Here is a 12,431-nt window from a genome sequence, read left to right as displayed (position 1 = left end):
GCTGGCAGTGATCCAAGAAGAAATTCTTTGAGTGGACACTGGGTGACCTTTCATCCTGTTGGCAATCATGGTGAACAATTGTGTCAATTTGCAGAATGGCTTGGTTCTCTCCATGTAGAAGGAATGCAGCCTACATGCCTCCTCCTCCTCCTCTGACTTATGCAGCTTTGGAAAAAAGATAGAATATCCTGGCTTGTATGAAACTGAGAGACCACCTTGGGCAGGAAAACTAGGTGTACCCTCAGCTGGACCGTGTCTTTGTAAAAGACTATATAGGGCGGTTCCAAAGTGAACGCCCTAATCTCAGAGTCCCAGTGGGCAGATGTTACTGCAACCAGGAACACGACCTTCCAGAGGGACGGGGAGGGGGGTGAGAGGGAGGGTCAGCTATGAACTGCAGGGTGTAACCCAACGGTCCGAGGTTAGCTGAGACCAGGCTTATCGGAAGGGGCGGAGGCGGTCAAGGAAAGAGAGGGAGGGTGGATCCAGTGAAGTGACTGGGGCGTCATCCTCGAGTGTACCCTCAAAATGACTTCTTCTGGCCTCCCTGGTTTCTGGGAGGGTCAGGCTGAGCAGACAGGTGGGAAGATGATGGATGTCACCGCTTAGACCCCTTACCTCGCTCCTTTCTCCTGTAGAAACCCAACTGGGGAGTTCTCCAGGACCTAGACTATGGGGGCAGAGGAGATGGAGGAAAGCATGGCTTCCTGGCCTGTTGAGGAGTGTGAAGGCCCAAGGAGCAGAGGGAGGCCCGGGAGTCTTTAAAGCCATGGAGCCTTGAGTCCGTAAGCTTGGAGAAGAGATCCGCCCCCTCAAACCGGGAGGTCCTGAATAGTGGCCTGCATCTCCTGGGACAACCTGGAGGACTGCAACCAGGAACTGCACCTCATGGCCACCATCGAGGCGACCACCCTGGCTGCTGAGCCAGTAGCATCCCAGCCATTTAGAGGGCTCCCCTCGCCACTGCTGTGCCCTTGTCCACCAAAGCGGCGAACTCCTGGACTCGATCTTGTGGGACGGCCTCTTTGAACTTGTTAAGGGAGTCCCACAGGTTAAAACTGTATCTGCCTAACAAAGCCTGGTGGTTAGACACCCTGAATTGTAGGCTGGCCATTGAATAAATCTTTCTGACAAATAAATCAAGTCTCTTGGCTTCTTTGTTCTTTGGTGTGCCACTAACATGGCCCTGCCTGTCCCTTTCATTCACAGCAGACACAACCAGTGACACCTCTTGTCAAGGTTCCCTCCCCACTCTGAACTCTAGGGTACAAACGTGGGGACCCACATGAAAGACCCCCTAAACTTATTTCTACCAGCTTAGGTTAAAAACTCCCCAAGGCACAGATCCTTCCTTGTACCTTGGATTAGGTAACACTGCCACCACCAAGTGATTTAAACAAACATATAGGGAGGGTCACTTGGAGCCCCACTTTCCCCAACTATCCCCTCAAACCCCTACACCCCTTTTCCTGGGCAGGCTTGAGAATAACTCCCCAAGCCCCTACACCCACTTTCCTGGGGAGGCTTGAGAATATATCCTCACCAATTGGTACAGGTGAACACAGACCCAAACCCTTGGATCTTAAAACAATGAAAAATCAATCAGGTTCTTAAAACAACAATTTTAATTAAAGAAAAAAGGTTAAAGGAGTACCTCGGTAAGATTAGAATGGAAGATAATCTCACAGATTCAAAACACAGAGGGTTTCCCTCTGGGCAAAACTTTAAAGTTACAAAAAGAAAACCAGGAATACCCTCCCTCTCAGCACAGAGAAAATTCACAAGCCAAAATAAAAGTAAATCTAACACATTTCCTTGCTAAATACTTACTAACTCTATAGGAGTTGGATTGCTTGCTTCTTTGATCTTGCTCCAGCCAAAGCTGCACGGAACAGACAGAACAAAAGCCTTTCCCTCCCCCAGATTTGAAAGTATCTTGTCCCTTTATTGGTCCTTTGGGTCAGGTGCCAGCCAGGTACTTGAGCTTCTTAACCCTTTACAGGTAAAAGAGGAATTAACCCTTTACAGGGTAAAGAGGGATTTTATGCTACCCTTAGCTGTATGTTTATGACACCGCTGGAGGGTGCCTGTAGAGGTATTCGAACTCTTTTGCAGGGATGTAATACTTCTTTTCCATCTTCTTAGAAGCCGGCAGAATGGAAGAGGGGGTTTGCCATACCAATTTGGCATTTTTAAGGACCCGAGGTGGACGGGCAGTGCGACCCGGGCCGGGATGGAGGAGGATATAACGTTAAAGAGGTGGTCGGACTCCTCCACGACATCCTCAATCTGTGGGTTCAAGTTAGCAGCCACCCTTTTAAGGAAGGCCCAGTGCCACTTGAAGTTATCGGGGGGACTGCCTGTTTGGGAGTGATTTGCCACCGCTTCATCCGGGTCTGACGATGATGACTGCACCATCTGTGGAGGAGCAGCATCCCCCTTCCTCTCCGAAGCAGCCAGGAGGGCTGGCAGGAACACGGGACCGGCATTACTGGCACGCCCACCGGTTTCTAATATAGCCACTGAGTGGGCCACAGTTCCTGGTGCCATGTTGTCGCTGCGGGTGACGCACTGGTCTCACGAGTCAGTGGTGAATCACCTCTTCTTGGTGAAGAGCTGAACTCCCAGTCCGACTTGGACCACTGCCCTTCCACCAACCAGGGCAACGCCATCGAAGCCTGAGACTGCTGACTGACTCTGGTCTGCAACCAGCGAGGCAAGGGCCAGGAATGGCGCCTGCCCAATGAATGGTACCGGGCGAAGGGGACCAGTGCCGTGACAAGGAGCAGCCTCGCCCAGGCAGGGACCAAGGTCTGGGAGACCATCTGAGAGAGGGTGACCTGGGCTGAGGCAATCTCTGATAGGAAGCTCGCCAGTACCGGTGGTAAGGGGACCGGCACAACCCCGTGCAAGTGGTGCACTCCGCACCGATGCCAAAGTGGTCAGCGTGGGGTCCGAGTGGGAGTGCTCCGATGCAGGATGAAGTGCAACCTCCAGGAGGAGAGCCGTCAAGCGGACAGCCCACTCCTTTTGGGTTACAGGTTGAAAGTTTTTACGGATTCAACACTTGTCCTTTCTATGGGATTCCCCCAAACACTTCAACCAGCTGTAATGGGGAGCACTGATAGGCATCGGCCTGTTGCATGACGAGCATGGTTTGAAGCCAGAAGAGTGAGGTATGCCCCGCTCTGGGGTGAAGTCCCAGCCGGGACTCTTAACTACCAACTTAACCTAACACTTAACTTAACTAACTAAGTACCTACAAACTATATACAAAGAAGATAACAAAGGCTGTAAAGAACCACAAATGCTCTTGCGATCTAGAAGGCAAGGAGCTCCAACCAATCATCACAAGTGGTAAGAAGGAACTGAGAGTACGTACGGTTGGCAGCGCCTAATATACCAATGCATGAGTGCAGCACTCAAGGGGTTGCCACAGCCGACCCTACTGATACCGCTAAGGCAAAAGTCTCTGACAACTGTGCACATGGCGCGCACACACCTAAAATGGAATTGACATGAGCAAGCACTCGAAGAAGAACTAAAGGCTCCAACCCTGTTGATTAATCTTGTGAGTGTCAGTATGATGCCACATGATGGAATTACTGTTTTTTCTGTCTACTTTTTTTAAAACCTAGGAAATTACACACAAAAAAACTGTTAAAAGATCATTGTTAAGGTTACAAAGTCAAGCACTTGAAATTAGGAAATGACTGTGCAACCTTAATTTGTTCCCTTTATGCATATATATTATGATACAATCTTTAATTACATGATCACATACTATTTTTTTTCATAAAAGACCCATGTCTTATTCAGTGCACAGATTGGACGGTACTCATCTAATGAGCCGCTATTTAATATTTTGTTTCCTCCTCATTGTTCAATGTGTGGCCTCATGCCTTATTTACTGAACACTATCCAAACCCTGCTCTGAAGACAGAATTATTAATTTCCTCATAGGCTTCCTTATGCTGTGCAACACTATGGGTTATCAGAATGCTTCACAAACTTTAATGAATTTAATGAACAAGATCCTGTTTCTATATATTAGTATATATGCAAATAAATAAATACAATAACAAATACAGTACTATATGTCAATTGCACCTTAATGCAATGGCTCTCAACCTCTCCAGACTACTGTACCCCTCTCAGGAGCCTGATTTGTCTTGCGTACCCCCAAGTTTCACCTCACTTAAAAACTACCGTATTTATCGGCGTATAACACGCACAGGCGTATAACACGCACCTTCATTTTAAGGGGGAAATTTCAGGGAAAAAACTTAAATTTCAAATGCAGGGAAAAAAACCACTTCAGCTCCACACTGTATGTATTTTTATATGTATCAAAGATATAACTGTTTTATGAGTTAGGTTCAGTGTTCCAAGGTTGCTTCCTTAGAGTATTGTTAGCATGTCTACTGGTCTGTTAGGGTCATGCTTTCTGAATACTCATTTTCTTTGCCAAGAAAATACCACAGATGAATGTTACAAACAGCTATGTTAGCCAAAATTCACATCTGCACGCACTTAGAAATGCAGCTCTCCTCTTTCTTTTAATAATTTCTGGCAAACTTGAAAATATACACAAGCTTTGTATAGTATGTTACACCTGGCTGACTAGTGTTTATGCCATAAGTGTTGTTGATACAACCTATAACATCTGTCACCCTATTGTTGAAATTAGTCATTAGTGCAGCCCACACAACGGTAGTAAGCATCTCTAATGTATTTATTTTTTAAACACCCTATGTCCAATATTTTTCATACGTGGGTGTAACTTACAATGCAAAACAGTCATCATATGCTAGAATAATATAATCAACTGACACATAAAATATGTAAGTATGTAAATACGCCGCTCGGGAGGGGGGCGGGGGCTAGGGCGGTGCTCCGCGGGTTAGGGCCGCTCGGGGGGGGGGGACGGGGACGGGGTCTCGGGCCGCTCGGGAGGGGGGCGGGGGCTAAGGCGGCTCTGGCCGGGCCGCTCGGGAGGGGGGCGGGGGCTAGGGCCAGGGCCGCTCGGGGGAGGGAGGGAGGACGGGGTCTCGGGCCGCTCTGGAGGGGCGCGGGGGCTAAGGCGGCTCTGGCCGGGCCGCTCGGGAGGGGGGCGGGGGCTAGGGCCAGGGCCGCTCGGGGGGGAGGGAGGGAGGACGGGGTCTCGGGCCGCTCTGGAGGGGCGCGGGGGCTAAGGCAGCTCGGGCCGGGCCGCTCGGGAGGGGGCTAGGGCCGGGCCGCGCCGCTCGGGAGGTGGGGGCTCGCGCAGGCCGGGGCTCGGGGCTCAGGCCCCGCCGCTGGGGGGGGGAGAGGGCGGGGGCTCGGGCCGCTGGGGGGGGGGCTAGGGCCGCGCTGCTCGGGAGTGGGGCAGGGGCTAGGGCGCCGCTCCGCGCCGCTGGGGGGGGGGGGCGGCGCTTTTCTTTTCTGCCTGGGGCAGAAATCCTAGAGCCGGCCCTGTTAAGGTTATATCGGCGTATAACACGCACACATCATTTGCCCCCTATTTTCAGGGGAAAAAAGTGCGTGTTATACGCCGATAAATACGGTACTTGCTTACAAAATCAGAAATAAAAATACAAAAGTGTCACAGCACATTACTACTGAAAAATTGCTGACTTCTCATTTTTATTTTTATCATTTATAAAATAAATTAATTGGAATATAAATATTATACTTTCATTTCAGTGTATAGCATAAAAGGCAGGATAAACAAGTCATTGTCTGTATGAAATTTTAGTTTTTACTGACTTTGCTAGTGTTTTTTATGTAGCCTGTTGTAAAACTACGCAAATATCTAGATGAGTTGATTACCCTGGAAGACCTCTGTGTCCTCCCAGGGATACATGTACCCCTGGTTGAGAACACTGCCTTAATGCATGTGATTGACTCAAGTCCCCCTTATACAAGATACCAGAAGTATATCCATCTGATACATCAGAAATGATGCCCTGACTAATGCCTGCTGCCCCTCTTTATTCTCCAAATAAAATACAAATGATATGTTTATAAATCCAGGAACCTACCTTTTCTATTGCACATTTTACCCAGCCTGGGAGAGCTTCCAAGTTCATGTGCCATACATTGCAAGTATACTGAGAAGCATCTGAATAAAGTGATTTCTGTTAAATAAAGTCAGATTACATTGTTAATCAACATTCATGTATGTATTCGTTTCTTAGAATAGAGCTTTTAGAATCAAATACAAAGGAAATTATTAGAAAATTAGGTAGGGGAGAGAACAACTGTTTAAAAAAAATAAAGCACTTCATGGACTGATTAATTTAGTTACTAACTGCTAAATCCATAGATCCTGGTGCACCCACTAAACCTGTAATCGGGTAACTGCTTTAAGTAACAGTGTGTTTCTGGTTCTGCAGACAGTGGACAGATTCTCTGACGCGTATTCCTTCATACCATAGAGAAAATATAAATAGCTAGTTTTGCCTTTTTTTGATCTGGCAGAACAATGTTTGACCTTGTCTACACTACAACCAAGTGTGCTAGGACATTAATTTAAAAAATAGTTTCTCTGCCAGGCCAGGGCAACATCTGTCTTATATATTTATATTTCTTTCTTTCTTTCTGTCTTTCTTTCTTTCATCTGTTCCAGAATAGGCCATTGCATAATCTTAAAAGTAGTTCTAAAATTGTTTTTCTAAAATGCTGGTTATTGTAGTATAGACAAATGTATTACCAAGGTATATTACTGTGTTACAATGGCAATAATGTGAACAACCAAAAAGAAGAAACAAAATTGTGATGAACAAGTATTTGTAACTAAGAATATTGCTCGACAGCAGTTGAGCCTTAAAATTGTTGAAGTTTTACTAACTGCACTTTAAGTAATTACAACCAGCCACCATCCTTTCATTCTGAAGTTACTGGACATAGGACAAGTCACTGCAGCATGTATAAAGTATGAAACTCAGCAGGACAGGTATAGTTCTATTGTGCTGGAAATAGGGGAAGGGAGGAGGTATCACAGACATGGCAAATTGATTCCTTACACATAGATCCTCTGTCCATTAGTGGAGGAGCTCCAGAAACTACAAAAGTTGCTTTGCTAATGCACTGCTGTCTGGAAAGACTAGATTCTGTCTTCTTCCTGAAGTGTCACTAGAGGAGGTTTTGGAATTAATTGATAAACTCAACATTAATAAGTCACTGGGACCAGATGGCATTCACCCAAGAGTTCTGAAAGAACTCAAATGTGAAGTTGAAGAACTATTAACTAAGGTTTGTAACCTGTCCTTTAAATCGGCTTCGGTACCCAATGACTGGAAGTTAGCTAATGTAACGCCAATATTTAAAAAGGGCTCTAGGGGTGATCCCGGCAATTACAGACCGGTAAGTCTAACTCGGTACCGGGCAAATTAGTTGAAACAATAGTTAAGAATAAAATTGTCAAACACATAGAAAAACATAAACTGTTGAGCAATAGTCAACATGGTTTCTGTAAAGGGAAATCGTGTCTTACTAATCTATTAGAGTTCTTTGAAGGGGTCAACAAACATGTGGACAAGGGGGATCCGGTGGACGTAGTGTACTTAGATTTACAGAAAGCCTTTGACAAGGTCCCTCACCAAAGGCTCTTACGTAAATTAAGCTGTCATGGGATAAAAGGGAAGGTCCTTTCATGGATTGAGAACTGTTTAAAGGTCAGGGAACAAAGGGTAGGAATTAATGGTAAATTCTCAGAATGGAGAGGGGTAACTAGTGGTGTTCCCCAGGGGTCAGTCCTAGGACCAATCCTATTCAATTTATTCATAAATGATCTGGAGAAAGGGGTAAACAGTGAGGTGGCAAAGTTTGCAGATGATACTAAACTACTCAAGATAGTTAAGACCAAAGCAGATTGTGAAGAACTTCAAAAAGATCTCACAAAACTAAGTGATTGGGCAACAAGATGGCAAATGAAATTTAATGTGGATAAATGTAAAGTAATGCACATTGGAAAAAATAACCCCAACTATACATACAACATGATAGGGGCTAATTTAGCTACAACGAGTCAGGAAAAAGATCTTGGAGTCATCGTGGATAGTTCTCTGAAGATGTCCACGCAGTGTGCAGAGGTGGTCAAAAAAGCAAACAGGATGTTAGGAATCATTAAAAAGGGGATAGAAAATAAGACTGAGAATATATTATTGCCCTTATATAAATCCATGGTACGCCCACATCTCGAATACTGTGTACAGATGTGGTCTCCTCACCTCAAAAAAGATATTCTAGCTCTAGAAAAGGTTCAGAAAAGGGCAACTAAAATGATTAGGGGTTTGGAGAGGGTCCCATACGAGGAAAGATTAAAGAGGCTAGGACTCTTCAGCTTGGAAAAAAGAAGACTAAGGGGGGATATGATAGAGGTATATAAAATCATGAGTGATGTCGAGAAAGTGGATAAGAAAAAGTTATTTACTTATTCCCATAATACAAGAACTAGGGGTCACCAAATGAAATTAATAGGCAGCAGGTTTAAAACAAATAAAAGGAAGTTCTTCTTCACGCAGCGCACAGTCAACTTGTGGAACTCCTTACCTGAGGAGGTTGTGAAGGCTAGGACTATAACAATGTTTAAAAGGGGACTGGATAAATTCATGGTGGCTAAGTCCATAAATGGCTATTAGCTAGGATGGGTAAGAATGGTGTCCCTAGCCTCTGTTCGTCAGAGGATAGAGATGGATGGCAGGAGAGAGATCACTTGATCATTGCCTGTTAGCTTCACTCCCTCTGGGGCACCTGGCATTGGCCACTGTCGGTGGACAGATACTGGGCTAGATGGACCTTTGGTCTGACCCGGTACGGCCATTCTTATGTTCTTATGTTCTAAGACCTGCACAAAGTCAAATTTACTCCAGTTTTGCACAAGAGTCAGGATTTCTATCTAAATGTTTAGATCATGTTCATCACCCCGGTATCTGATCCTAAGATTTGTTCCTAAAGTTTCCACCGCTCCAAGTCTTCTTTATTTATTATTCAGCTGCCATTATGTTATATTCACCATGAGTTTCAAGTGAATGCTTTCTCTCAGCCTGGGTAGTTAAAAAAAAAAGTTTGGCTGACAACCTGTAGATGATGAACTTATCATTTCAGCGCAATACTTGCTTTTCAATGTCCCGGAAAAATTATTTACCTTTAATTGTTATCCTCTGTTGACATGTCACAGCAGAGCACTAGTTTCAATTCCATATCCCTATAAGTGATGAAAATGGAGTTCCCCGAGCACTAATTTCTAAAGAATCCAGCATGCACCAATGGAATACTGATGCCCCCAAGTGCTCTGACCACAAGTTCCTTTCCCAGAAGGTGAAACTACTCCCACAATATTAAAAACACCTTAATGATAAAGTAACAAAATGTTTCAAAACCTCAAACTCTGTAGAGGCGGGAGAGAGGTAATCGCTTATAACGTGCAGTAACTTAAAGGACAGAAATAGACAATTAAGTCTCTCTTTTCTGAAGATATATAACCCTAGTCTTTGGAAACTAAGACGCTCCAAGGATGTAAGAAAAACATGCAACAGGATGTAGGAACTGCAAACAAGGTTAATGTACTTAACAGTAGCCAGACAGGAGATTTTTGCGTGAAGGAATACATTCAATAAATGTTGATGTTTTTGATAAAGAAAGAACACATCTCTTAAAACATACACCAGACGGAAAGATATTCCAAAAATAAGATAACTATATGGTGGGAAAGTTTGGATTCCCTTGCTCCAAACAAACTTTCTACAGTACACTAAGTGTAAACGGGAGCTATGTCAACCTCAGACAGGTAAGGCCTCAGAGATGGGATGCTGGCCAGACTGAAGTCTAACAAGATTGAGGTTTTTTTATTAAATTTCCTGGTCTTCATGTAGGTGATAATCGAGCCTTCCAATTTCAGTTACAACTGTGCATATCCAGAATAACTCCACTGCCGTCAAAGGAGTACTTCTGAATTTACACTAGTTTTACTGAAAGCAGAATTTGGCCATAACTGTTCTGAGAAAAGATCAGTATAAAGAAAGATTATTCATAAATGACTATCAAAAATGTGCATAGCAAAAAGGTTCAGACAGAAATGTATTATGGCATATTTGAACAAGTTATGTGCATTATGTCTCTAACATACAAATCACTCAAAACAGTTCTGATTATTTTGGGGGGAGATTTTAGCGCACCATCCAGAGAAGATTACTATGTAATTTCAGTAACTCTTGAAAAGTTACTTACATTGTTTAACTGACCAATTAATGTTAAGTAGTTACAATTTATATATACACATTCCTTTTTAACACCAGTAACAGGATACACTACTAGATAGTCATTTGTCTTTTGGTTGTGTCAAGTTTTTGTTTGCGCCATAAAGATGTCAAAGGATAAAAGAAATCTATAGCTAAAACATTTTTTTTTAAAATAGCAGTTTAATTGTTGATTTAAAAAATAACAATGATGCTTTCTTTTTAGATGAGTTGTTTTATCAACTGTGCAGTCTGCAAAGTAACTTTTCTGGTGGAATTTTTATACAGAGAAAATAAAAAGTACATCTGCTGTACATAATTGTAGTACATATTCCCTCTGTTAGCATTTTATTTTGCTTTCTAAGATGACAACAATAGAAAATATTCATATTTCATTTATTTTATTCCTTTATTATTAAAATATTAGGAACCGAATAGCTTTCATAATCTCCTAAATCACTGCAAAGGTTTATACTGTAGAGATCAATGACAGAATGCTACTGTTATAGCATTTCAGAACAAATTCAAACAATTGCATTAAAAGAATAGTTGCAAAGATGAAAAGACTTTGGTAAGAAAATATAAGACAGTTATTCTTGACAGCTAATACTATTATTTTTTATCTGTCTAGGTGTTTATGTGATGCCATCTGGGAGAACTCAAACTAATTCTCAAATATTGCTGACTTTGGAAAGAATTTCAACTTTCTGAAATATTTTTATTTTGACATAGAATTATTATAAAGCAGTTTTAAAACTTTAGCTTCACCTTATGGGAGAGAAACTCCTCATTTTGCACAGAGGACTGGGGATTTTTTTGTAAATAAAAAGGAAAAATCAAATGGCAGCACGGTCAGGCATTAAGCATCACTGAAACTCACAACGTAAATCATACAAAACATAGGGGGAAAAAACTACCTTACTCATAAAGAAAGGTAGTAGGAATTTCCAAGTTTAAAAAATGAAAAAAGCCCTAAATCCTAAATATGTAAAAAAAAAAAAAAGTTTCCTACCCTGTACACTAACTTGTATATACTCTTCCACTAGAAACAATGTTTCATTAAAAAGGCTGTCTCCTTCTCTTGCCCTCTCCCCTGAAAATCAGTCTATAAAACGAAGACATTTAAAAACAGATTTAGCAAAGAGTAAATCTTTTACATATGTACTCTGTAGCCTAAAGGCATAGCAAGAAATATTCTGATGGAACGAACATTGAAGAGTTGTTTTCTATTTCAATAAGCTAACAATAAGCTTTTCTACCCAGAGATGTATATCACCTTCAAATTATAAGTTTTCAAAGCTAATTAGAGGCTACAGAAATTTAAATATTTAAATATGAAGTAAGAACATGGAATAAGTTGTTTAGCAACTGGGAGGGTTAAGTGGAGTCCATGAAAACTGGTTGCCATAAATAACAGGTATAGTGCCAACTCTCTATTAGCAATGCCCCCAAAACCAAAACATCCAAAACCCTTTCACAACTATAGTAGGCATAGTCTCCAGTCCAAGTAAGGATCACAGAACGACTGGAATGCAGTGGAACAAGTGCAGTTCTGCTAGGCTGGAGGAGGGAGGAATGCAGTATGTGAAAGGGACACAGACCTCAAAATATATCAGAGCACAGTCTTGGAGGTGGGCCTTGGTCCACCATAGCTCGGAGGACAGTTTTTGGGCCTGGTGGTAGATATGCTACTAAACAGTTGCACTGGACAAAAATCCTACATTGGAGAGGCACACAACACACAGCTAGGGTCTAAGAATTCGTTCCCCCCTACGTCTCTCAGTGGTCACCAACCAGTTGATTGCAATCTCACGAGGCGCAGCGGGGCTGCCCAGGCCCCACCCCACTCCCGGAAGTGGCCAACGCACCCCACGGCACCTGGGGTGGGGGTCTCCCTCTGCACCCTGCTCCTACCTGCAAGCACTGCCCCTATAGCTCCCATTGGCCGGGTATGGGGAGGTGTGGCCAATGGGAACTGCAGGGGTGGTACTTGCAGGGAGGGGCAGCGGGTGGAGCCATGTGCTGCCTGTCCCCTCCCAGGGGCCGCGACGGCATGTTGGCCTCTTTTGGGAGCGGTGTGGGGCCAGGGTAGGCAAAGAGCCTGCCTCAGCCTCGCTGCACTGCCGACTGGGAGCCACTGGAGGTAAGTGCTGCCCGGAGGGAGGCTGCACCCCTACCCCAGGCCCTGAACCCCTTCCTGGAGCCAGCACC

General features: G+C 43.8%; 1 protein-coding gene across 5 annotated transcripts in view; it reads right to left on the bottom strand.

Annotated features, from left to right (window-relative positions):
• The window catches only part of RNF180 (ring finger protein 180), a 115,812-nt gene that overhangs the window by 91,731 nt on the left and 11,650 nt on the right, over positions 1 to 12,431 (bottom strand). For all 5 annotated transcript variants that reach the window (XM_045022042.1, XM_045022046.1, XM_045022047.1 and 2 more), the window contains one exon: positions 6,024 to 6,119. In XM_045022042.1, the coding sequence (XP_044877977.1) occupies positions 6,024 to 6,119 (96 nt within the window). The remainder of the gene's footprint in view (positions 1 to 6,023; positions 6,120 to 12,431) is intronic.

Source organism: Mauremys mutica, chromosome 6, assembly GCF_020497125.1.
Source record: "Mauremys mutica isolate MM-2020 ecotype Southern chromosome 6, ASM2049712v1, whole genome shotgun sequence".
NCBI classification, from domain to species: domain Eukaryota; kingdom Metazoa; phylum Chordata; order Testudines; family Geoemydidae; genus Mauremys; species Mauremys mutica.
The sequence above is the reverse complement of the archived record's forward strand: the minus strand, read 5'-3'. Positions and strand labels throughout refer to the sequence as shown.